Source organism: Falco naumanni, chromosome W (assembly GCF_017639655.2).
Source record: "Falco naumanni isolate bFalNau1 chromosome W, bFalNau1.pat, whole genome shotgun sequence".
Lineage (NCBI taxonomy): Eukaryota > Metazoa > Chordata > Aves > Falconiformes > Falconidae > Falco > Falco naumanni.
The window spans coordinates 16,106,581-16,132,584 of NC_054079.1; the positions used below are offsets into that span (position 1 = coordinate 16,106,581).

Here is a 26,004-nt window from a genome sequence, read left to right on the forward strand (position 1 = left end):
AAGGAGAAATGAAACTGAAAGTTAAAAATGATCAAGTAATTGGAATATTGAGCTTATCTTTAATTGAACAGAAAAGAGGAAAAGAGAGGACCTCCCTGAAGTAAAAGAAATTTTTAACCAGGTGTATCTGAAAATAAATTCCAGGAAAGGTGAAAAATGCTTTACCTGTTACAGTAAAAATGATAAGGGGAGGCTTGCCCAGTTCAGATAAAAACAATATCCCTTGGTCAGCAAGGCTGCGGGGGATATTGGCAGAAAAACTGAAATAAAATACACTCTCTAGTAGTTCTACTAATGTAAATCTGTGTGTTTTACCATGACAGTGACTTGTTATGGGATGTGCAGATGAAACTCTGCATTGACAACAAAGTACAAGGAATAAGGTTGGTCAGGTGCCTCCTACCATAGTCAAGGGCAAGACTGGGTTGGCCTCTGTGTTTGCCACCAAGAAGAATCTTGAGCTCCACCGTTGGCTGCAACCCAGTAGGCGCTGAGCAGTGGGAACATATGCCATGCCAGACCTTGATGTGAGGAATGGCCCCCGCTGTTATAAGAGGGCCATCCAGGAAGGAAGAACATAAGATGGCCCATTGAGGCACTGATTTGGAAACTGGAATCCGCCTGGCCGACCATGAGGCCAGACAAGTAACAGAGGAGGTGGGAAAGGAGGAATTATCCTTAATACCAGACGATAAAATCCAAACTGTAAGTACAGATCAGGAGCCAAACTATTCTAAAGAAAACTTAAAATGTAATTCAGGACATGAATGATAAAATAAAAATAAATAAGTGGACTTATTTAAGGGATGGTCGTATAGTGGTACCATCCAATTTAATAGGGACCACAGCCCTATTATTAAAAGGACGCATTGGGGAGCTGATACTTTATATAAAAGTCTAAATCAGAAATTGATAGGGCGAAACTTGTATACTGTAATAAAACAGGTGACTCAGCAATGCAAATTGTGTTTACGCAATAATCCCAATACAGCAAATTAAATAAAACTAGGGAACATTAGTAGAGGAAATTGTCCAGGACAACAGTGGCAAGCTGATTTTCCGAACTCCCAAGAAAAGGGGGGTACCAATATTTATTAGTTATGTCTGATATGTTTTCAGGTTGGCCAAAAACCTTTCCTTGTCGAACAAATAAAGCAAGAGAGGTAACGAAGGGATTGTTAAATGAAATTATCCCCCGCTTTGGGGTTCCGGCAACAATCTCTTCCAATAGAGACTCACACTTTTGTGCCAAAATGGTACAACAAGTGAGTACGGTATTGGGAATAGATTGGCAATTACATACTCCTTATTACTTCAATGTTCTGTTTGGTGCTGTCGAAGAATGATCAGAAAGCATAATGATCAGAGAGCATAATGATAGTTTTTAGAACAGGGGGTGCTGCAGGCATTTCGGGCGAGCGGGAGTCAGATTCAAATACTCATGGAGTTCAAGATCTGATCCGTTTATTGTACAAACCAGGTACACTTTTATATGGCACTCTATAAGCGTGTGATAATATGATTGGCTATTTTACAAGCGTATAATAATATGATTGGTTAACAATTGTTTATTGGCAAGATTTCTGTTTCTACTTCTTCAGGCACGTAGGCTCTTTTCTGTTGTTTCCCAGCTCCTCTTATCGCGTCCTGCTGGCCCTGGTTTTGTGCAAGCACCTGCAATTTGTTCCTCCCTCTTCATTCCACTGTTCTGATCGTGCCCTCGTCTTATTTCTTCAGTATTTTTCCACTTGCTTCAAAGTTCAGTATAATCATTCAATACAGCAAGAGCCCCAACACCTCCCCCTTTCTTTTTAAATACAGCATTAATACTGTGTTTCATACAGCTTTGGAAACATTGTAAAAGACAAGGCACTAAAAGTAACAAAAGAATAACAAACGACAATATACTATGCAAAGCAGAAGCAAAAGCAATATTCATTAGACCTATTCCTAAAAATAATGCCATCGTTCACATTTACAATAATGTTGTATTATATGAGATTCAAAACTTTTTCTGATAATGCGAACCCAGAAGATGAGTTCATTTCGATGTTCTGCTAAAAATATCTGTCCGAAGGCTTCATAAGATTGTAAGGCCTCGTTTATACCTGAAAAAGTAGGGGCATGTGTCCCAGTAAGAAGGGAAAAACCACCGGAACCAAAACGTAGGATACTATACCGACAGGGTGGACACAGCCAAGAGTGTAAAACCTTCCGCCTATATGCTCCAACCCTTTTACAATATCCACAATATAGAGTAACTGTTGAATTACAAGAAGTAGCACATATAGGACAAGAATTTTCTGTTTCTATCGGTCCTTGCCCAAAAAGATCCTGCAACGCACGCACGATACGGTCACAGTGTAACAAAGACAATTCACCGGAGGGTAATTGACATTGTATCTCCCGAGGTAACTGCTGCAAGATGGGCAGAATAATGTATGTTAACTTATCTACAAGCCGCTTTTCTTCATTTGGTCGTGGCGGTCGGAATAACCTTTCTCGATGCTGTGCCCACTGAGCCCACTGATCCCTCCTGTTCATTTAGGAGTCAATCCTGTCGTAGTCACCCTGCTGTTTCTTTTCAGTGGGTCGGTTTTCAATCCACGGGCGAACCCATTTTGCTGGAATCCACTTGGTCACTGCCCCTGTGGAGATACATGCATAACCCCGACCCCACGTTAATAAATTATGAGGCCCTGACCAACAATTTGAGACAGGGTCAAATACCTGGACAGCTATGTCACGATTCGAAAAATCGTTGGGATTGTTAGAAAAGTGATAGAAAATCGGCTGTTCAGTACATTCCGTTCTGGGATTCAACCAGTTCAGTACATAGCATGCTTTTGCCACTATTACATGAGGACTCCTCTCCCCCTCTTTTCGAAAAACAGACAGGTAATGTTTCAATGATTGATGGGCACGTTCAATAATTGCCTGACCACCAGAATTATTCGGAATTCCGGTAACGTGCTTCACCTGCCATTGCAGCAAAAAGGTCTTTATTTTGGCACTAAGATATGCAGGGGCATTATCTGTTTTTACCATATCTGGGCGGCCCAGCACAGCCATGGCTGACGTCCAATGCTGAATACAGGCAACAGCATTGGTAGATTTATGAGCAGTCGCCCAAATAGCTTTCGAGCAGGTATCAATTGTGACATGGACATATTTAAGTACTCGACATATTGTTGGGGAGTTTTTCATACCCTGAGGTAGTACAACCCACTCATACCTTTTTGCTGGAGCGGCACGGTTTATAGCTGGTACTGTAAATGCAAATTTTTCACAATCATCCTCATGCAGAGGAATAGTGAAAAAACAATCTTTTAAATCAATAATTAATAGGTCCCAATTTTGTGGTAACATAGTGGGAGAAGGCAGCCCAGGCTGAAGGGCACCCATGTCAACCATTTTTTCATTTATTGCTCTTAAATCATGTAATAATCTCCATTTTCCTGATTTCTTTTGAATTGTAAAAATGGGTGTATTCCATGGGCTAACAGAAGGTCTGATGTGGCCTAAATCCAATTGTTCTTGGACTAATTCTTGAATGTGTTGCAGCTTCTCTTGAGGTAAGGGCCATTGATCAACTCATACGGGAGTTTCTGATTTCCATTTTAATTTTAAGGTTGGGCGAGAGCTGCTATCAATGGCCCCAATCAAAAATTTGTAGAGATTCTCATTCCCCATTGGGAAAGTACATCTCTACCTAACAAGGACAAGGATGTGTGTAGGACATAAGGTTTTACCCATGCTTGATGTCCTTCTTGATCCGTGAAAAGAATGAAGTTTTTACTGACCTGTGTCAGACGACTTCCCCCAATGCCTGAAATGGTTGAACCCGCACTATCTAATTCCCACATGGTAGGCCAAACTGAAAAAGGAAGAACAGTAACATCAGCACCAGTATCAATCATCATTGAAACATTAGGAAGATTAACACCTTGTGGACCAGATATCTTAACATTACATTTTGGCCGCTCGGCACCAATAAGTTGACAAAAGGCAATGTTAGGCATACCCGTTGAGCCAAATGCACCTTGACCCCTGTCCTTTTCTCCTTTTTGAGGGACAGTAGCTTGGAATGGACTGAGCTGTGCAATAGTGCTTCCTGCTGGAATATGAACAGGTGGAGAAAAAACTTTTACCATAATTCCAATAGGTCCGGTATAATCGGCATCAATACAACCAGGAAGAACAAAAATCCCCTTTTTTGACGCAGAAGAGCGTCCTATAAGGAGTGCAGATAAACCATAACCCAAAGGACCACTAACTGTAGAAGGAAGTACATGTACCTTTTCATCAGTGATATTTACAGGTTCTGCCACGGCCAAATCGACTCCTGCGCTTCCTCTGGTGGCTGAATACAGCTCACCGAGGCAGCCATGAATTTTGTTGGGTTCTGGGGATATTTCTTGGCCGCGTCCCTCAGAACGCGGCTGTTCCCGTTTCCCGGAACAAAGAGGGGTGTACCATCTTTTCTAAATTTTGAGCGACAATCGGCCGCTTTATGACCAAATTTTTGACAACGCAAACAATTTCCATTCAACAGAGACTTTCCTCCTAGATTCTTTTTGCAGTCACGTTTAAAGTGACCTTCCTGTCCACATTGATAACATTTTGGCTTAAGACCCCGGTCCCCTCGGCCTTGTACCTTGTTGTTGTTTAGAGCTACTGCTAGAGCATTGGCATGTATTTTTGCCTTTTCCTCTTCCTCAACCAAAGGAGCCCTTGCGCATGCCTCTATCATTTGAGCGATGGATGCCCCAGGGGGTAAGGATGCTATAAGTTGCTTACAAGTGACATTTGCATTTTGTACAGCGATCTCTTTAGTCAAAATAATCTTGAGATCTGGAGTGACGTTAGGAGCATTATCAATGGCGTCTCTTAACCTGTCAACAAAACTAAAAAAAGATTCATTAGGTTTCTGCAAGATTTTGGTATATGGTAAGGTTGGTGTATGCAATTGAGGTAACGCCAAGAAAGCTGCTAACCCAGCTTGTTTCGATTGTTGTAACACCCTGGTATGTAACGCTGCTTGTGCAGCTCCATCACGATAAGGACCTGCACCCATTAAGGCATCTAACGGCGCTACTCGTAAGGGATCTCCTTGTGGCAAATTAATGTTTTCTATAAGTTTCACCTCTAGATACTCCTGCCACTTTGCTAACCAAAGCATGAATGTTGTTGGAGACAGGATAAGCTCCATAACTGCTCTTAGGTCGGCCGGCACCAACTCAGTATACTTAATTAAGGCTGTTACTTGATTTCTCACTAATTTATTATTATGGCCATACTGCATTATAGCTTTTTGAATGCCCTGCACCAATTTCCAATCCAGGGGTTCCCATGTCGGCTGACCCTGTCGCAACACTACAGGGGCAGCTAATGGGGTAAACGAAAAATCCCCTTCTATGGTAATATTTTCTACCAGGCCCCTGTATCGCCTTCGAGGGTCAAAATTAGGGTCTATAGGTACCGCGCGCGCATCTTGTTCAATTTTATCCCCCAGAGACTCTAACCCCTCAATTATAGCCTTATGGGCACTTTTATACGCCTTTTTAACATCTTTCTTTTTAGAGTCCTTGTCGAGCCTCTCCATATGATGTAGTAGGTCGGACATCTTCTTTTCCTGCTGTCGCAGCTCTCTCCGTAGTGCCGAATAAGGCGTCGGTGCTGCCTCGTCATCACTACTGCAAAGACTGCCACTTTCGGGAGGTAAAGGAGGCAGATTGCCAAACAGTTCAGGCTCAGTCTCCATTTTCCTTCTCTCCTCAGAAACAACATTAATTGCAGGAGAGTGTTATAATCTAACGTTCCTCCCTCCTGAGGCCATTTCGCATCACTCCCCAATTTATACAAAGGCCACCACTGATTACAATATTTAATCCATTTCCTTCTATTTTTGGTACCACCATGTCCTACGATATCACTCCAATGTTTTAATATACAACCCAAGGGCGATTTTTCACAGGGCTTACTCCTTCCATTTCCCATTTTACAATTTTAATTACTTTTTCTCCGGTCGCCTTAGCCACCCAAGGTCGGAAACACGGATAGAGCTCCTTGCTCATATTGCACTCAAACGCATGTCTCAAGCACTCTTGCACTCACACTCAGTCAAAATAATTAAGCTATACATTGAAAATCAAAATGCGCATCTCAATCACACCATTCACACTCTCCGGGCAGCCCTCAGTCACACAAGCAGTATGTTATACGGTACCGTGCACTTATGTACAACTTTTAGGAACACTGACAGTTCACAAAGTATGCATTTCAATGAACAATTGCCAAAAAACAAACAACAAACAAAAAACCCCCACATTTTTCCCGGTCTTAAGCAGAGTGTTAAGTTTTCCGCTATTTGCCACGAATTACCAGAATATTATTATTTTTCAACATACATTTCATAACTCCAAGTTTTGAACATGTAACAAGACAACACATAGAACAAACAAGACACAGAGCGCTATTTCAGTTGTTACATTCTAGGAATTCCCCAATTGTTAAGACAACCTAAAGGAAGTTTTTAGCTTCCCCCCCTTCCCCCCCCCTTTTTTTTTTTTTTTTTTTCCTCTCCTCCTGGGGACTGCGCTGCGCGCCGGACGTCTCCGTGCGTCTCACCAGCCGCCCCGTTACTAAACATACCGTTTTATCCGCGGATCCAGGGGTTTCTCTTCTGCTCCCGGGTGAACAGCTGAGAAGAGGAGGCTCCTCCCAGGAAATCTCCCGGGGCGCGCCTAGGAGCGTCCGCTCCGCAGCTGGTCCCTCAGCCGAGCAGAAATCCTCCTGCCTGGCTCGCCAAAACTGACGTGCGGAATTAGACTCTATAACTCGAAAGTTATAAAGTAGGTATGTTTATTGCGCGCAGATGCACGGGGGATCGCTCCTCCACAAGCGTGCATACCCGAAGTGAGGACCATCTCACATTTATACAATGAAACAAATGAATATTCAATTAACGCCTATACATATTCGTTACCTAAACCCCGCTTCGTATGTTAATTAGCTTATCAGTCCGTTTCCTGGAATGTGGTGGTCTTGCAGGTTTGTAGGTGATTCATGTTCTTGTGACCATCTGATCTTCTCCAGCAAGGAAACTTAGCACTCCCTCCCTCTAGATAGCATTGGAATATCTCTCATCCTTTTCTCTTTTTTTTTTTTTTTTTTTTTTTTTTTAAATAGCCCCTTTTGTTAGAGGAAGAAGGGCAGGCGTCTCCCCAAAACTGTAGTTGTCTCCTCAAAGCTGTGTGCCTATGTGACCAGTCACTGCACCCATGACTAGTCACCATACCCACATTCCTTGAGCAGACATATACAATCACAATCAATGTCCATTGTCCCCATTTCACACTATTTCTCCATATCAAAATTACTTTATGTAATGCCAGAAACATCAGTCTCAGGATGAAATATAACTTTCAACTTGATTTCAACATTGCTCCTACCAGCTTTGTCCAAAGTCACACAATCATCTTAAAGTAGCCAGAGGCCATGGTGCATTTTAACACTGATCAGGAAGTCAGATCTCAACTTTCACCTTTGCAAAGACAAACATGCTTCAAAAAATGCAGTCTGTTATTTAGGAGCTGGTGGAGCTGTGCCGTTCCCACCCCAGCAGTTTTACATCCAGTACTCGCAATTGCCGGTATTAATGTCTGTCTGCCGCTTGCCGTTTGTTCCTTATCAGGACACCAGGGTGGTAATTCATCATCTAATCCCCACGCTATTCGTTCAGCAGTAGTCATTACTGGATAAGCTTTAGATGTATAATCGGGGGGATTTTCACACGGAGGTTGCCCCTCTGGCTCTTCCTCCGACTGAGCAGTAGGATCGCCGGGAGGCCGCACTGCAGCTTTAACAGCTGCAGCGACTTGCACCTCGCCGTGTAACTGCGCGGCCATACCCCGTACAGCCCGATACGTGCGAGCCAAAGTCTTTACCCCCTTAGTCCCGACTTGCACAGATTCCCACAAGTCCTCTCCCACTTTCTTCCATGTTTCATTATTATATACATCTTGCGTAGAAGCAAGGTAACCACGGCGGCGACTCCAACATAGCAGATCAATTACTGCCTGCCGTGAGACTGGCGTTTCAGTTTTCTCTGCCAGTTTCATCAAACTGTCTACGATTGCTTTTTCCACCACTGATGCAGTGATCCCCATCCTGCTTGTTTCCTGACTCACCGGTCAGCCGTGCACGTTCCGCCTTTCTTCGGGCGCCCAGCTCTCTCTCCGCTGGCAGCAGGATCCTCGCCGGCTCCGCAGCTTGTAACACGATCCTTAACGAATCCTCCTGACTTTTCGACCGATCCACACGTCGGGGTCACCAGATGCTGCGGGCATTCTGGGCGAGCGGGAGTCAGATTCAAATACTCATGGAGTTCAAGATCTGATCCGTTTATTGTACAAACCAGGTACACTTTTATAAGGCACTCTATAAGCGTGTGATAATATGATTGGCTATTCTACAAGCGTATAATAATATGATTGGTTAACAATTGTTTATTGGCAAGATCTCTGTTTCTACTTCTTCAGGCACGTAGGCTCTTTTCTGTTGTTTCCCAGCTCCTCTTATCGCGTCCTGCTGGCCCTGGTTTTGTGCAAGCACCTGCAACCTGTTCCTCCCTCTTCATTCCACTGCTCTGATCGTGCCCTCGTCTTATTTCTTCAGTATTTTTCCACTTGCTTCAAAGTTCAGTATAATCATTCAACACAGCAAAAGCCCCAACAGTTGGGTTTTCTTTAGGATGTGTGTTTTCCATTTAATTGAGCTATATTATCTGCAAGTTAACTTTTTTCCTCCAACTATGTGCAGGAATATTAACAAGACATCACAGAGTTTTTATTTTTTCAGGACTAGATTGCTAGGTGTCATGTTCCTTTAACACAGTGACACAGGGAGAAATGACAAATGGATCTAATCTATTGCCATTCACCATGGTATCCAGGTACAGAGCATGAAAATTTATGATGGTCAAAAGATTTCGCCATAAAAACCCCTGCTGTCTGCTGCCTAGTTGAGCCAGCATTGGAAATTTCTCTGTCTTCCCTCTTGGTATGAGTCAGGTGTCAGACCTGACTTCAGCTTTGCTTTAAGGACAGGATCTTTCAAAGGTGTATGACACACAGGGTATCTTCACATTTGGCTAACATCTTACTGAACTGTTCAGGCCGTATTAGTCTTAAATTGCAGATTTGCCTTCTTCTTTCACGCTTTATTTATTTTACAGAAGGCATCTTCTATTGTTTAATGATCAAGTGACTTTTCAGGCATAGCATTTGTAGTATTCATCATTATTTATAGAAATTTTTCATTTCTGTGATACCGCTTTGTTAAACTTGTCTTGGAGAATTAGTCTGTGTGTCTGCCCATTGAGGACAAGAGAAAAGAACTTTGCAGAACTTTTGTCCTTCTGAGTCCTGGGCCCTAAAAGGGAAGAAAGCACCATGCAGAACTTGCATGTGGCAACATGGTGATGAAGCAAAGAACCTTGAGGGTCTGAAAGCAAAAGGCAGACAGCACTAGCCAGAGCTAAACACAATGTGGGGGGAATATTTAATGCTAACTCTGAGGAAAGTGCCAAATCACCTTTTGAGTGCACCAAACATTGAGCCTACAATTTAAATGTCACCGTTGACCAAAGCCATTCCCTCTTTTTAACAGATGGAAAGGGACTCCATCAACAGTAAAACTTCTGATCACCAAGTTTCCAGGGTACTTTTGGGATAAAGGTAGTTCTCCCACAAGAAGGAGAGCTCATTCTGTTGTATGTACCTCTAAACAGACCATGGTCTGACATTGCCGAACAGCTAATGTCGAAAGCCATCCAGCTTTGCACCTCATCTTTACATTTTTTCCTGTTTTTAACTGTTACTCATTTTTACTGCACCTCAGGTGTGTAAGGTTTTCCAAGCTATCATAAAAGCCAAGCAGTCCCAGTCCATTTGTGACGCGTAAAAGCTGTTTGCAGTTTTATGTCTGCTAGTTTAATCGACTTTTCTGCAGACTACCACATGGTGTTCCTTCCATTATATCACACTGAGGTATAGCAAGAGAGCATTCAATAGTATCAAAGCACAATGAGCAAGAGCCATGTGAAAACTGAAGAGCTGCTATATGAAAAACATTTCCCTTTTAAGCTGGTTTTAAGAAGTTTAAGACCATCTCCTGCCTCTTGTTGTTAAAGGTGGATCTGAGTAGGACACTGCTGTCTTGCATAAAAATCAGAAAATCTCCCAAAGAACAACAGGTATCTTTCGTATTAGAAAGAAACCTGCAGTTTGCTCCATAGCCGTTCTGGCAGCAAAAAAAATGGTACTGGATAACTAAAAGAATGTGTTATGTCTAAAGCCAATGATAGAAAATTGGGCCACTGACGACATCGTCTCAAATTACAGAATCTCCCTGGCTGAGCAGAGTGGACTCAACAGACAATTCTCGAATGGGAAGCGAGTTTGACATGCACTTAGTGACCGCAGCACAGGACTGTAGGTCCTCCAGTTGCCTTTTGCTTAAAGAAAACTGAACTCAAGCCTGCCAATAACAAGCATTAAATCATCAATCTTGGAGACCCTAATGTGTCTGAGAAGTCCCAGGGTTCTTATCTGGCTCTGAGATGGTATATGGTCCCCCTGTAATTAGAGGGGTCCAAGCTACCTACAAATTAAAGAAAAAAAAATATATTTTTATAGTAGTTATAAAGATCTTTAAGAAAATACTTAACAATCAGGAGGGCAGTCTTCAAATCATTTTAGAGCTCAGCTCAACATTCAGCAGTGATTGAAATGGTTAATAGCATGTTAGCAATGAATAGGAAAGGAAATGGTAACTGAACGTTACCGTGCTTGCAGGATGTTAATAGATCTCCCTGATAAGTTCTGGGCATGAGGGGAAACTGTAGGCTACAAGTCTAAAATGCTGCATGCTGTTATGCTGTTTTACTTAATGCACTTAGCTGAGAGCACGCTCTACCACTCTAATTCAGCAGCATAGTCTTGGGAGTAAAAATTTGCCTGATCAAACTCAGTTCCCTGACAGCCGCAGACATAAAGATTGCCTACAAATATCAGCAAACTAGTAAAAATAATAATAAAAAAAAAATAATTCAAAAGTGAGGAATCATTTGGGTCAAGTCTTGCATAACCGAATTAGCAGAATGGGAGTCAGCTGTGGAAAATGTAAGATAACTGTCTTTGCATTTCAGCGCTGCTAAAACAGGCAGAGTAGGCATTCAAAAGAGAAATATCAAGAAATATGTTTTGATACAGAGATGATAAAGATTTTTCCTATCGTGTAGGTAGATGGTAGGAACTCAGTCTGGTTCTCAATCTGTTACGACAGTTTGCAACACTTGCAGCATTTACTCCAGATTTACACTTCAGTTAGCCTAGACAAGCATGAGGATTCCCAAGGTCCTAGCTGCCTTACTGAATGTTCTCAGCATTTCTGCACTCACCCATGTGTGTCTGGTGCATGTCCTGTGGTTCTGTGGGCTGAGGTGCTTTAGTGTTACTTCCCATCAAGCTGTTTCATTATTTATCTGTCACTGGAGGAGGATTTGTGGAAATGGCATTGGAGAACTGTCAGCACTTACATGTTCCTGTTTGCATCCTCTTGGCAAAGTGAGTTCCAGATCAAGCAAAGCACAGCTCAGACTTGAATTCATATCCCGGGTAAGCATATTTACAAAGAGCAAAGTCTACACACTTCAGGGTTTTACTTGCATTTGGGGGGTGGAAGGGAAAAAGCTGACTGTGTAGGCTGCAGGTTCATTCTTTGTTTAAGAGTACAGTGCAAATCCATGATGTAGCCTTCCCTGGGGAAAATGAGCAGGTGATACATATGTTTCCTGTGAACATCTCCGCAGTAAGGGTAAAGCAAATGGATTTTCCTTCCTGGTTCCTTCCCCTGCCCCACTCCCCCCCACCCCTTTTTTTTTTTCTTTCCCCCATCTCAATCTGACTTCTGAAAGTCCAGAAGAAACTCCAGGAACTGTAAAACTGTATAATTAGCCTGGGCAGAGGGTAAGAGAATCTCATCTAGTGATAGGTTTTGAAATAGAAAGGCTAGACAAACAAGTCCTTTTCATATTTCACCTTGTGGCAAGAACACTTAATGCAAGCTGAGAGATTTGTGATCCATGTTTCGTTCTCCCCTTGACCTATCCTATAACTTTGGCCAGGTGCTTCTGTGGACATATCCTTTCTCACCTTTTGTCTCACTTGCCTGCTTAGTGCTTCAGGGATGCTCTGACTCACAGCATGTACAACCCTTACAGCAATAGCTACACTGGAATTCGGGGAACCAGTCTCTCACATCCTTCAGCACCAAACTCCTTTAATATCCTCACCACATTGTTTATATTTCTTGAGCTGAAAACTGATGATGTTTTGCATATGCTGCAATTTTGACATTTATCCGAAAATTTACTCGGTAAGAAGGGTGAAAAAAGACTGACCTTCATAATGGTGAAACTGAAAATTTCCTCCTGAGTACCATCTGAACCTAAATATAACTTAACTCCAGGTATCTAGAAAATGGCTTATTAGTTTATGTATTTCTAGGGGAATATAGCGTATCTGTAATCTCTTAAGGATTTGTAACCATCTACATGTAGTATTAAAAAAAAAAAAGAGAGAGCAGAAAAGTTGAGAGATAAGCATGCTGCAATATGCCATGACCTCCCTGAGCCAGTGGCAGTATCCGAATTGAGCTGAGTGATTTTCAAGCGGAGATGACCAGCCTCTGGAGACAGCCAGAGAGACGCTTCAGAGAAGACTTTCTCTGGAAAATAAGCTAACTCTGATGAAAAACGTGTCTTTCACATGTGGAAGTGATGCCTGGTGATTTGGGGGCAGAAGATGCAGGAGATTTGGATTCTGTTTCTGTGCTGGTGACCCCAGGTAAGCAGCTGAGCCTCTCTAGGCCTGTCTGTCCAGGAAGCTTTGTAAAAAAATACTATTAATAAAGCAAAAGCAGGAGAGAAAATGTCACACAGACTACAAGGACACAGGGAAAGACTGAGACAGCAAACTTTGGCATCTCAGTATCTGAAAAGATAGATGCCTGACAGCAGCAGTGCAATCCAAGATTGGATGCAGGTCTAGACTCAGACTCCTGGATATAGATGTTTCCATATATACGGTGTGTATATGTCCGCTGCAGTCAGTACAGCACAGCCAATGGACTCTTAAGAGCCATTCTTTGCACTGGTTGATACCGTTGGGGGTGAGCCACTGCTAGGCCAATGCCAGTATCCACTTTAGGGTGGGTTGACCAGTGCCACATACCCTACTGACGGAATCACTGATGAAAATAAGGAAAGCTGAGGCTTCTAAGCTCAGTGGTAAACATTTCCAACTAGACGCCATGCATGAGAGCCTAAACCTGGCCTGACATGTATCCCATGTCATAGTAGCTGTTTGGTGACTAGAGGGAGATAGCTAGCTGTGATTGGTGATCCAGAAGCCGGCAAAGTGGCAATCGCCAAGAGCTAGCCATAAAGAAAACGGAGGTGCAGTGTGTCTCTGAGGTTTTATCCTGCTGGCCCTGGGTTCGTGAGCTGTTCCTCTTCACTCGGGATGTCCCCCTTGGCAGGGAGTTGAGGGTGCCTTCCCACTTCCAATTTGTGACATGCTTTCCCAAGAGACACATGTACTCCTTTCTTGGCACTGGAAACCCCCGAAATCCATCAGTGAATCCGTGGCTTGAGAGAAGCTGGCGATACACGCTTTTGATTTCTGTGGGCCAGCCTCTCCACCCTGTGAATTAACTTAATGTCAATACTAACAGCAGTCAGTCAGTTGGTGTTAGGAGCCTTATCTATCCAGTATTGCTGCCAACGTGTTATATATCATGTAATCTATCTTGGCACAGAACAATCAATACATTGCTCCCAAATTTGCTTAAAACTGTGGGAGCTGAACCAGTCATAGCAAGAGTAGAAAACTTCCCCTTAAGGTATACAAACTTCACATACTTTCCCCCTTCCGCCTCTTCATGGAAAGCAATGAAGATAATGGCTAGATGCCTGTCTCACAGGTGTTTAATGGCGTTAATGGCCTCTTTATAACCAGTTTGAGATCTTTGAATGGAAAATGTTACTGCAGACCTAGGCATTGCATTATTATTCTTTCTTTTCCTTTTTGAAAGGGGAACGTACCCTTCAGAGTGTTCTGTTTTGCAACTGCATTGTTATGGTTGTTGGTGTATAAAATTGGTGCTTGGTGTGTATAATTTATAGCCTCTAAAAATGATAAATAGGCTGAGAGAGGGATTTTTGTGTTCAAGTCCTAGGACTTTCAAGAGGAAAGAATTTGTTTGGGAAATTGTCTATAACTACCCACAAACTATTATTTCACCTGCTTCTCAGCAATAATGTTTCTACTTACACCTCTGGCATTTAATTTTGAAAGCATCCTAGCTCTGATCTGGCTGGTGGAGTCTGTCCAGGCCTGCTGCAGTCCTTAGGAATGGAAGATCTTGAACAACTTCTAAAAGAAGTCTAAACCCCTATGGGTTCAGTTGTCATAGGCATTACTGGAATCACCGAGATCATTTTGATAGGGATAAACTAGAAATGAATATATTTAGCCTGGAAAAGGCAATAAAAATTGTATCTATTAGGGGAATATGGCTCTGGAACTTAAACACTGTTTAAAGCCTTCTTGAGTCTATTTGTCTCCTGTTGAGTCAACTAGACTCAGCAAGGCTTTAAACAGTGTTCAGTACATTTATACGTGGGACTGAATTACAAGCTTTCCCAAGAAAAAAGGGAACTGGACTGGATTCTTTCCAGGTTAGATTTCTGACCTGATTCATCTACACTGGATACTGGCCCTTACATTCATCTTTAATGGGCTGGCTGTGTTATGTTGTACTTAATAAAAACCTAGAGCTGCCCCAGTAATTATTAGCATATAATATATTTACTGATTGTTGAGGAACAGTGTCAAAAATATATTAAGTCAGGAATTCGATTAACTTTACTAGGTTCTCTAAGAGGTGTTCCAGACTAAAAAGGAGTAAGGAAGGAAGGCAAGGCAAGGCAAGGCAATGATTTAATGAGAAAATGTCATCAGTAACAAGTAAACATGCCATGGGTTTTTGCTGCTTCTGTTTTGGAAACGTCCTCAAATTCCTGCACACTTTCATTGTTATTACTGTAACTAAAACATTATCTTAAGATTCTAGATGTCATTGATATTGATCTCATAAAATGCTGAGCATGTCTATAACATTAATGGAAGCTGAGACTATTCAGCAGCCCAGAAGTTCAGGCCCCAAATGGTTGCATTTGGTTATATAAAATGCATCAACCTCCTAACCTCATTTTACAAAAGTTTCACATTGTTACAGAATCAGCTTAAATGATTCTGTCTTAATGGAGCTCTTGAGTAGTGGTTACTAGAAGCTCTTTCACAGGTCAGCAAAACACAATTATGTTGATGGCTCCTGCTGACAGAGACTAGCAAGAAACAAGTCTTTATGGAAGGTAAAATGCATATTTCATTGGAGGATGTAGAAATGTTATACTGTGTTTCAGCTTGGTCAGACCTACACTACAACATTTAACCTCATGCTAACTGTTTTTCCCTCAGTAAAAGCATGAAGTATTCACACAAAAAAGCACTTGTTTTGTCATGAAAATGGGATGAATATATGAATCCAAAAGAAGTTTTCTAAACTTGCCAGAATCATTATTTGCAGAACTCAGACAATTCTGACTATAAGAAGAAAGTGTAATGGCAGCTGCATCGGCTTGTCAGCTGCAGTTGCTATAAAAACAGCTTCCCACATTATCCTGTTAGACCTAGTACGTCCAAATCATGTATAAAACCAACTATTGATGTCAAAGTCTGTTAGGAATTTTTTGGTAAAAAGTTCTGCTTCATCTAAAGTAAGACTTTTGTAGGAAACTACCAGGTTTATGTGGCTGGTGGATCAAGAAGGGAGAATGAGCAGATGTCCCTAATCTGTGAGGTCCATGGGTTGAAGGGGATTGTGTGATGTACCTCATCTAAGAGACATACAAGTGCTGATGGAGGTGGGGGCATGCTACTCCATGAGACTTTACAGGCCCATAGAGTAACTACTTTCCATCTCACAGACACCTCAGAGCATAAAGAGCTTCCAGCACCCTTTCAAAATGTCTACCTGCATCTCAGCATCCAAAGACCACCAAATCCATTTTGTTATCTCAGCATTTGTTAGTGCCCAAAGAAAACTGAGTTTCTGTTAACAGTGGCATAAAGCAATTCAGCTTTGCATGCAGCAGGTTAAATAATCAAAACTCATACAATGCCAAATGAAAGCAAAAGTGGGTAATAGTTTGTCAAGATTTAGTCAGCTGGTCAGGAGCAAAGCCATGCCCCCAGCTTGCAGAGCAATGTTGTGAACTCCAGACAGAAGTACCCCAGGGATAAGGATCCTACAGTCAGTTCCATAGAAGCATTTAGGTGCCAAATGTCATTTGAAGCCCACAGAAGTCAATAGTCAATGAGATGCTCGGCCCAGAGGCGGTGTCTGCATGTCTTGGAAGGTTTAGCTTGCCAGGTTCATTTCAGTTTTGTTCCCCTGGGTGCTCTGAACCATCTGAGACAATCTTGGGTGTTTAATTGATCTGCATCACAGTGTCAGAAGTGGCCCAGGATTTATGGGGACCTGTATTTTCCGGAGATGGCAGTGAGAGGCCAGGGGCACATCCTGGGGCATTTCAAATGGACTCAGATTTCTACACGTGAGCAAATGAGTTTAGCTGAGAAAGAGTGACCTTGCTTTGCTCTCTTCTCTAATATAGTACAATGAGTTTGTTTTGTTGCTTTCAAAAGGACTGTATTTCAAGTATCACTCTCCCTCTACTTTTTTCCTTTCTTTTTCCTTTCTATTTTTCTTTTTTCTTTTTTCTTTTTTCTTTTTTCTTTTTTCTTTCTTCTTTTTTCTTTCTTCTTTTTTCTGTTTCTTCTTTTCCTTGTTTCTTTCTCTTTCTCTTTTTCTTCCCCCCCCCCCCCCCCCCCCCCCCCAATCTCGTGAGAGGTTTAAAAGGTAAATGGATCTTTCCCATTCAATTGTTTGGGTTCAGTATTTGCCTGCAAATACAGGGCGTGGTTCTTTTCTCTCTGGCCACAGGCTCACTACTCTAACTTAGCTGTTCATATTGTTGCCTACATATATATATGCAAAAGGGGGGAAAAAAAAAGCTGGCCTCCTGTTTCTGGTCTTGTTTCCATTCATTGCTTGCTTTCTCCTCCCTTATCAGGAATTTCTAAACAATAGTAACTCCTTTGTTCTTAAACTTAGGTGACCATGAGCAGAGCAATAAAAGGAAACTTATAAAATGACTGTATTTGGGAATCTGCAGGGGAGAGGGAATTAACACTCTTATGCCACTGACCCATTTATATTAATGGTTGTATGTAGGTAACATCAAAAAGTCAACAAAGGCTCAGAAAACAAAAAGAGGTAAAAACCCCAATTTGTTCCTCATTAAGGTGCTAGAAAAGTCCAAGATAAACCTGTTTAAAATTGATCTGATAAGCTGGGGAGCTCTGATTCACTGATGTGCGCTACATTTTACTTAGTTTCTATGAGCTCTAAATTGCTAAAATAATGACACAAAGACTTTAAAACTAGCTTTTCATCTTTTTTTTTTGTCATTCACAAAAATATGATATTTTTCCAAAGTGTAATGAAGTTGAATTCACTTTTGCTTTCCACTTGTCTGTTTCTGTCTGCTACTGAAGCTCCTTGAATTGCCATGTTCTTGCAAGTGTCATTTTTTTCCTCCATAATCTGACATCAGAAATGGCCACAGAGGTAACAGCTCAGCAGCATGAATGTCTTTCTAATGATCTCTTGGAGAAAAAAGGAAAAAAGAAGTATCTCACTACAAGCCTAATAATTCTAATATCTGGCAATAAATCTTGATTTAAAAAGATGAAAATTTTTCATAAGCTTCCTCATATATGCAGCCACTCAAGTTTATCTTTTCACATCAGAGCTTTTGATCCTTCTCTTTTTCTCTCTTTCGCTTTTTTTTTCCCTTCTTCTTTTTTATTGTTGAAATATCAAGGGTATTCCATCCTCCATTACTTAAGCTTTCATTTGGGGCTTTCATGGTTTTGAGGAATGTTTATGGCTGACAATCCTTTCTTTACAGCTCTATCCTTGCTGAGAATGACCGCAAGAGTGACTGATAAAATGTCAAGATGCCATTGTTTCCAGGAGAGTGTTTGGGAGCAATAAGATCCATTTCAATTTATCTCATCCACCTGACTTTAAGGCTCCAGGTTTTACTTCTTGGACTGCTACAAGGGAAAACAAAACAAACCTCCCCCCGCTCCCGCCACAAACAAAAACCTTACAGCTTTTAAGCGCTTTGATATTTACACCCACTGTCAAATTTTCTGCACCAGGTAAATGTCAGCAGCAATGGAACAGCAGGGCAAGGGAAAGTCAACACTAACAAACCTATCCCATCACTTTGCTTTTACCTTTATAAAGATAATGCGAGCAGAGGGGAATTTAATATTTCAAGTGAGGGTACAGGATTGCCTGAAACAGTAAAACAAGTCTGCTTTTTTTCTACTTATTTGTGCGTTCTTATGATATAAGCACAACCATACAGGTAGCCACATCTTTTTCCTGCGTGTTGTGGTGGGAACTGATCAGAGCTTCACCGCTGCAGGCAGCCCAGATGGGAACCAGGACCAGCCCAGCACATATGTGCAGGGACAGGGACACCAAGAATATCTGAACATCTGCCGACTTTGGTGACAGTGGAGAACATTTATGGCAGATGTGACAGAAGACTTTAACAATTAGTTCTGCTGAGACGGACTAGCTCCTTAGAGTGATAACTGCTGAGCTGTATTACTCTTGCTGCTGCAGCAGCTAGATCTGGTTTTCAAAGATTCAGGAATAAAACAACAGGAATTTGGCCATTTTGTTGGCCCCGCAGCGATCTGCTGCTTTACTTAATTGCCACTCACCCAGGACAGGCCTTGTTTACAGGTAATTTGGCAAGTGAGACTGTGGAAGAATCATGAAATAACTCAAAACTCTTCTCTTCTGCCAGAGAGCATCATTCTTTTGCCAGGTCTGAATTTCATCTGCTCTCATCACCCAGTCTTCCTGAATCTTGACTTGCTACTGTGTTAAGTAAAACTTCTGTGAGAAAGAGTAGTAGTTCAAGCAAGTTCAAGCTTGCTAGCTGTAATTCTCAAAAGATTGTTTTTCTTGCGCTCAGCTTAGCACTCCAAGCTTGTTTCCATTTTTCCCTGTTTAGAACACTAAAACATCAGTTTTGGGGCTCAGGAGGACATATGAGGTGATCAAGTTCACTTACTAGGCGCTATTTTTACTTTCCAATGACATTTTGGACAGCAAGTAGAAAACTTCTCAATATTCTTAGAGAATCTGTTCATCGATTTCTGGTCTGATTTTGCAAACTGAGCTGGATACACATTCAACCAGAAGACTCCTCTGAACTTAAAATAGTTATTACTTATAACTGCATCAAGTAATCTCCTTCGGTATCAGGGCTCACTTGCTTTAACAGACAGGTCAGATGAAAGCTGGTAGGGGAAGTGAAATTGGTCACAAAGCAGCTTAATGACAGAAACAAGATCTCCGACTTCCACTTCTGTAATTTGGTCACTGGAGCATGACTTATCTTCCAAGACCAAAAGCCTATGCTCGTGATAACTCCTACTTCAGTGATACACAGGTTTCACTCGGGCTTGACCTATACTGGGGCTATGAATGAAAACAAAGGTATAGGCTAATCAGTAAAAAGGAGCTTCAAGCTTTCTAAGGCTCATCTGTTGCTGCTGCTGGGTTTGATTCTGCCATGTATGTCCATGCGAGTCATCCTGGTTAGTCCAGGTGGTGGAATCAGGTCTGGGAACATTTAGCCTTATACCAGACAACAATAACTTACTTCCCAGGCATGTGTAATCTCTCTAACCAGATGCACTTTAAAATAAAGCAGTCCCTTATACTACAAAAAAGGTGGTTTTTTCCTTATGTGACTAAAAAAAAAAAAAATAAAAAAAATTTGAAAACCACTTACCTGGTCAACATTATTTCATAGGGTGCTGAAGTATAAATCAGACACAGTGTGATCTTCATAGAAATTTCAGATTTATTTACAGTGGTTTGCACTGATCGCTTTATCTACAAGGAGCTCAGTTTCCCCTTGGTGACTCATAAGTAATGTGGTCCACGCAAACCCGTGTAAATAGATCCAATATTTCAAGGAAGGTCATGCTATATACTCTCTTTGTTTCTCAAGAATAGATGATGGCTTACTGCAGGGCTGATACAATATTTATCTTCATGAGTGAGGAGGTTGATTGTGTGGCCCAAAGGGCAGTAGTCATGGCTGGTGGGCACCCAATGGGAATGAAACACACCCCATAAAACTCTCTCTATTTTTGTGTCTACGTGATGAAAGCTCCTTACTCTCCAGATAGTCTGCAAAATACACTTAATGGTAAAGAACAGTTTTCTTTCATCATGAGCAAAAGAAAGGAGATAATTTCTTACACTTCCAGGCTTGAGAAGACCTCAACCTGCTGTGGGAAAGGAAGAAAGTTCCTTTGTGACAGAAATTTCTTGAACCTTCTTCTGATGCCTCCTTGGTTCCTGCCAGACAGTATACTGAATCAGATTGACAGTTGGCTTCACGCCATCCAGCACTGTCTGTATCTTCTCTCTTCTGCAGACAAATCCAGATCACCTGGAAAAGTCCGAATCCACTGAAACGGACACAGTGCTATGCTCTTGGACTTTTATTTTCAGTTTCATATGCATTTTTCTGATTTTTTTTTTAAAGTCTTACCTTCTCAAATAGCATATCACCAGACATGTAGCTTACCATAGCACACCACCAAGGGGCTGAAGAGTTTCCAGCGCAGTGTTACACCAGTACTGCTTAAGAAGGTGGCCTAGACTGTGCTCTCAGAAGGAGCATCTTCTAATACAATGATGAGCGTTGAGTATCCGCTATCTTCTCCTGCTGTGCTTTTGAATGGACTCGACAGTGTCAGACTCCTTGGTGCTGGAGATCTCTAGGTATGTGCAGCACATGTCTTCTGCACATTGAAACAGCACGTAATACTGGCAGCGTTGGGTGGTTCATAATTGCCCTGCAGAGGCGATTCTTCTCTCACTCAGAGTCATCTGAATAGACTGAGCCCTCATACAAAAGATGAATACAAATTATCCACAAGCTAAAAGGTATCTATCGCTTTTATATCTACATAGTGTGTATATACATTACATCTACATAGTGTAATTGTTTTCTTCAGGATATCTAGATGGTCTTATATTTCATCATCTCTGTGATATCACATTTATCCAACCATTTCTATCAGTAATCCAAATGTTCTGTTGCATGTTATATCTTACTTTTATTATCTAATTAAGGTAATGAGATTATTTTTTCTTGAAGTAGCAGTCTAGGACTCTGGAAATCAGTTTTTGTTTTGCAACAGATTTTCCAGGTGAACTTTGTGGAATCCTTCAAATTAGCTGGAGAGAGAGAGCATTTCCAGGTGGTCAGTACCCACAGCTGAGTTCTCTGTGCCTCATTTTTTCATTTTAAAAAAGGGATAATGTTATTTCTTTTCCTTTATTTCCATTCCTATTCAAATCTTAGTGTTCCTGTTAGACCTCATCTGTGCTGATTCTAGTTTAAGGGAAGCTAGCAATAAAAATACCTTCCACCCAGAAGAGAGATTTTGGAAATGAGCAGCGGTATACAATAACAAGAATATAAATCTCCATCATGTTAACAATTTAATCACTGTAAATAAAAGATTATCACCATGTTTTCAGGCCTTTCCTGGAATACTTTTAGGACATCTGTGAAAGAAATAAGATGCATAATACCATTGGCCCCACTGTATTTTAATCAGTCCTTGCTCTGTGTGTTTTCCAATTACTGACTGCAGCACATGCTCCTAGTACATGAATTTTTGTCATTTGGTCCATGTTTATTTTTAAGAGTGATGGGGGGGGAAAGCCCCATAAGGCAATGATTCCATTGCTCAGGAACCTCAGCCAGGTCTGACAGCTGGCGAGGAGAAAGGTCAGCTCCTGCTGACTTGCAGTTGGTGGGAGAGAGGCACAGAGAGCACAAAGATCAGAAGGTGAATGAGGCGCCCCCAGAGACTAAATAAATGACTTTAGGGTGAGGGAATGTAGAAAGATTATAAAAAACAAAACAACCCAAAACCAAACACTAAAAAAACCCAAGACTGCTGTTCAGGAGAAACCTGAGTGACCTCAGAAATGTCAAGCAGGAGAGAAGTGGCCAAAGGAGGCAAGCAGTCATTACAGGATTTCTCAAGATGCAGTGTGGTACATGCAGGACTATGCTAGGTCTGTTAGGGGGTGAGGCTGTTGAGACTGACCTTGCACACATGGCATCTGCTAGGAGCTCTGCTTTGATTTCAGCAGGGAAGCTGCATCTTATTTGGATTTCCTTGCAAAGTAAATGGAGCTCTAAGAATCCTGCAAAATGTTTTCTGTGACTAGTCCTTCAAAGGCTGAGTGAATACTCTGGAGCACCACTTGGCACCCTATGGAGCTTGTTGTCTGCAAGAAACATGAAATATATTCAGTCACAAACATTTGCAGGGTTGTGTTTTTTTGGGTTTTTTATTTATTTTTATTTCAAGTGGGCATGTGACTTTTCTAGTTGACAGGTTTGTAGACAAAGCACCATCTATGGGCAGGTTTATGCAAATGGTCTGTTATGGGGTTTCTGAAGGGCCCAGTCCTGGCTACTCTTAAAGAATCTGCTGGAGCAGATTGGATGGCTTTCAGGTATAGCAATATAGGAATTCAGCAGATGAGAGTTTACATATAGGATTAACTACATAAATAATCATGCTTTTCAAGCCAGTATCCATTGGCAAGACTAGTGGTCACCATGACAACGTTTTAAAATAAACATGGGTAGTTTTGAATCTGGGATGATGGCTCATATACCAGCTCATTACGGGTATGGAAGGTCTTGGGGACAAAGACCCTAAGCACAGCTCAAAGGCCAGCGCTGGCTGGCATCTGCCTCCTCCTGCCCCTTGTGCAAGGCCTCAGCACAAACTGCAGATTGCAGCAGTTTCAAAGCATCTTTGCTGCCCCATGACTCTGTGCTGGACCCACCAGACCATGCTGGGCTGTGGGGTCATGGTGGTGTACAGAGGCTGTGACAGCATACTTCACTTAGGTGTCAGGAGATGAGGTGTCAGGAGATGACTGCCAGGGATGTTCTGAACCCTGGAAAGTCCCACTAAGTGTCATCCTGCTTGTCCACTTCTCAGCACTGCAGACTCTCCTTTCACTTGGTTATTGCTCTGAGATGTGATTACCCTTGCTGGAAAAAGAACAAAATTGAAAGGGTGAGAGTGTGGCTCGATAGCACAAGGGCTGCCCTGCTATGGCTGCCTCCGACCCTGCATCTGCTGGGTTGGTGTCAGCTCTCTGTTGCTGCATGGCATTGCTCTGTGCATGGGAGATGCACTCGGGAGCATGGTCTGGTGGCAGGCTGGGTGCATCAGTGCCCCAGCTGTCTCCTGCTGCAGAACCCACCAAGCAGAGCTTTGCAAAGCCTTACACAAGCCTTGTAGTACCTTCTAGCAATAGCCTTTCAGTTATCAGACAGTTTTGTCTGCTGTGGAGATGGAGTTAAGGAAAAGATAGATTTGACCCAGTCCAGCTCGGAGGCTGTGACCTACCAAACCTCTCCAACTGCCTAGAGCAGATGGGGAAAAAACAAACAAACAAACACAATCCCCCCAAAAAAAACCCTCTGCAGAAGAAAAAAGGTAAAAAAGGTTCACTGGAGGAAGACTCCTGATCTCCATCCTGAAGACCCCCAGACGACCACTCCTCAAGGACATTGCGCAGGAGCGAAATATGTAGATGAATTCCCGGAATTGTAATGAATATGTAAATGATTTCCTGATGGAAACCATAATTGGTGGGATACTCTCTTTGGCTGGTCACCTTCTGCAACAGGAATTCTTAACGCTATGGTACACCCCATTGTGATCTTATTGATCAGTTTAGGAATTTCCTTAATACTAACCATTATGTTATATTTGTGGGTTCGGAGAATGTTTAAAAGGGTAACGCTTATGTATGAAGCTTTATATCATTCGGGAAGACTGCTTAAGTAAAAGAATTTACTTAGTTTGATAGAAAAGGGGGGATTGATATGGAGAAATAGTGTGAAATGGGGACAATGGACATCGATTGTGATTGCATATGTCTGCTCGGGAATGTGGGTATGGTGACTGGTCATGGGTGCGGTGTCTGGTCACATAGGCACACAGCCTTGAGGAGACGCCTACAGTCTTGAGGAGACGCCTGCCCTTCTTCCTCTAACAAAGGGGCTTTTTTAAAAAGAATGAGAAAAGGATGAGAGATATTCCAATGCTATCTAGAGGGAGGGAGTGCTAAGTCTCCTTGCTGGAGAAGATCGGATGGTCACAAGAACATGAATCACCTACAAACCTGCAAGACCACCACATTCCAGGCAAAGGACTGATAAGCTAATTAACATAGGAAGCGAGAGTAAGCGGGTTTAGGTAACGAATATGTATAGGCGTTAATTGAATATTCATTTGTTTTATTGTATAAATGTGAGATGGTTCCTCACTTCGGGCATGCACGCTTGTGGAGGAGCGATCCCCCGTGCATCTGCACGCAATAAACATACCTACTTTATAACTTTCGAGTTATAGAGTTTAATTCTCTACTTCATTAGAGCTTTTTTTCCAATGAGTTCTTTATCAGATCTTCAGCTTGCTTGTAAACCCTAGGGGTTCAAAGAGAAGTGGACAAATCTCTTCAAGGTTTGCTCAAAACATGTTAAAAGCTTAGCATTCTTTTCCTGTTAGATTCAGGTTAGAACTATTTTTGAGAAGACCTTTTCAACCTCTGATACTGTAACACCCCAGGTAAGAAGTGAAGTAGAAATGGAGGAAATATGATTATTTGAGCTGAAGGAGATAAGCTACAAAAAACAATTCTTTGAGCAAGAAAGAAAAAAAAGTTTTTGAAAACATATTTTGATAATATTTTCAGTAATATTTTGTTTCCTTAACACAATCTTTAAGTACTTTGAAAAGTTATTTTTTTAAATCTTATTATTAACATTTATTTCATGCTGCGTGCAGAAAAGAAGGTGGCCAGCATCTTTTGATTGCTTTTGCCCTAATACATTTGGCAGGTTGATGCTGCAGATAATCACTACACAACTCTTGCTTTGGGAATAGGATAGATAACTTGACAGCTCCCAATTTTTTGTCCTACCGAGTCTTGTAACACGGTCCATACGTCCCTGCTATATCTCGCCAAATAATACGGTAAAGGTCAGCTGGTTCTCAGCTTACAGCACTAACCTTGAGCTCAGCATCAGGGCTAGAGGCATCTGGGCAGTGTGAAATTCGCATGAACCAGTGCATTTCGGGTTGAATCATGTCCTTAGAATGCTGCTGCCATCCAAAGACGCAAGCTGGTATTGCTGTGCTGCTGTGTAGGCAGGAGTCTGCTGCTAGTCGTTAGGCAAGAAATAAGAAGGCAGATGTGTCACCATTCCTCAAGTTCCACTTTTTCTGTTAAGGATCCAAAACGAGAACTATTTTTTTCTTTTTTTTTTTTTCTTTTAAAAAAGCACCCCAGTTTCATGAGAAATAACTGTTTTCAAAATTCTGAAATATAGCATTCCCCCCATCTCATGAAAACATCTATCTTCTATGCTGTGAACATCAGGCTGTGCTGCAGAGCAGCCTTTGTTCCCTTCCCATGCCTTTCTGCAAAGGATCACCCTACTTTTTCATGTTAAACACCTGAGCAAATTCTTCTTTGTTTGGAGTACTTAAGCGGCAATCAGGTATTTTTTCTAAAACAATCTGCTCTAGATCAGCAGATTAGATAGGGCCCAATTAACACATTTTACCTTTCCTGGCATGATCATTCACA

General features: G+C 41.8%; 1 protein-coding gene and 1 long non-coding RNA gene across 6 annotated transcripts; one reads left to right on the forward strand and one right to left on the reverse strand.

Moving 5' to 3' along the window:
* Nucleotides 1–2,581: 2,581 nt before the first annotated feature.
* On the reverse strand, nt 2,582–8,238 carry LOC121080712 (endogenous retrovirus group K member 5 Gag polyprotein-like). 5 transcript variants are annotated; one of them, XM_040578843.1, is made up of 3 exons: nt 4,025–5,766; nt 3,804–3,877; nt 2,582–2,648 (listed from the first exon to the last, which is right to left on the reverse strand). In XM_040578843.1, exon 1 carries the CDS (start codon nt 5,762–5,764, stop codon nt 4,316–4,318), a length of 1,449 nt encoding a protein of 482 aa, XP_040434777.1. In that variant the 5' UTR covers nt 5,765–5,766; the 3' UTR covers nt 2,582–2,648; nt 3,804–3,877; nt 4,025–4,315. The 5 variants fall into 5 exon arrangements, 2 of the variants coding, with proteins under 2 accessions (XP_040434777.1, XP_040434776.1); XR_005825475.1 differs by lacking the exons at nt 2,582–2,648; nt 4,025–5,766 and adding an exon at nt 8,193–8,238 and having other exon boundaries at nt 3,762–3,877; XR_005825477.1 differs by lacking the exon at nt 2,582–2,648 and having other exon boundaries at nt 3,762–3,877; nt 3,992–4,031.
* Nucleotides 8,223–24,959, forward strand: LOC121080715. Its single transcript, XR_005825478.1, has 4 exons — nt 8,223–8,324; nt 12,583–12,589; nt 21,137–21,145; nt 24,948–24,959. It is a non-coding gene; the product is annotated as an uncharacterized LOC121080715 (long non-coding RNA).
* The last annotated feature ends 1,045 nt before the right edge of the window (nt 24,960–26,004 follow it).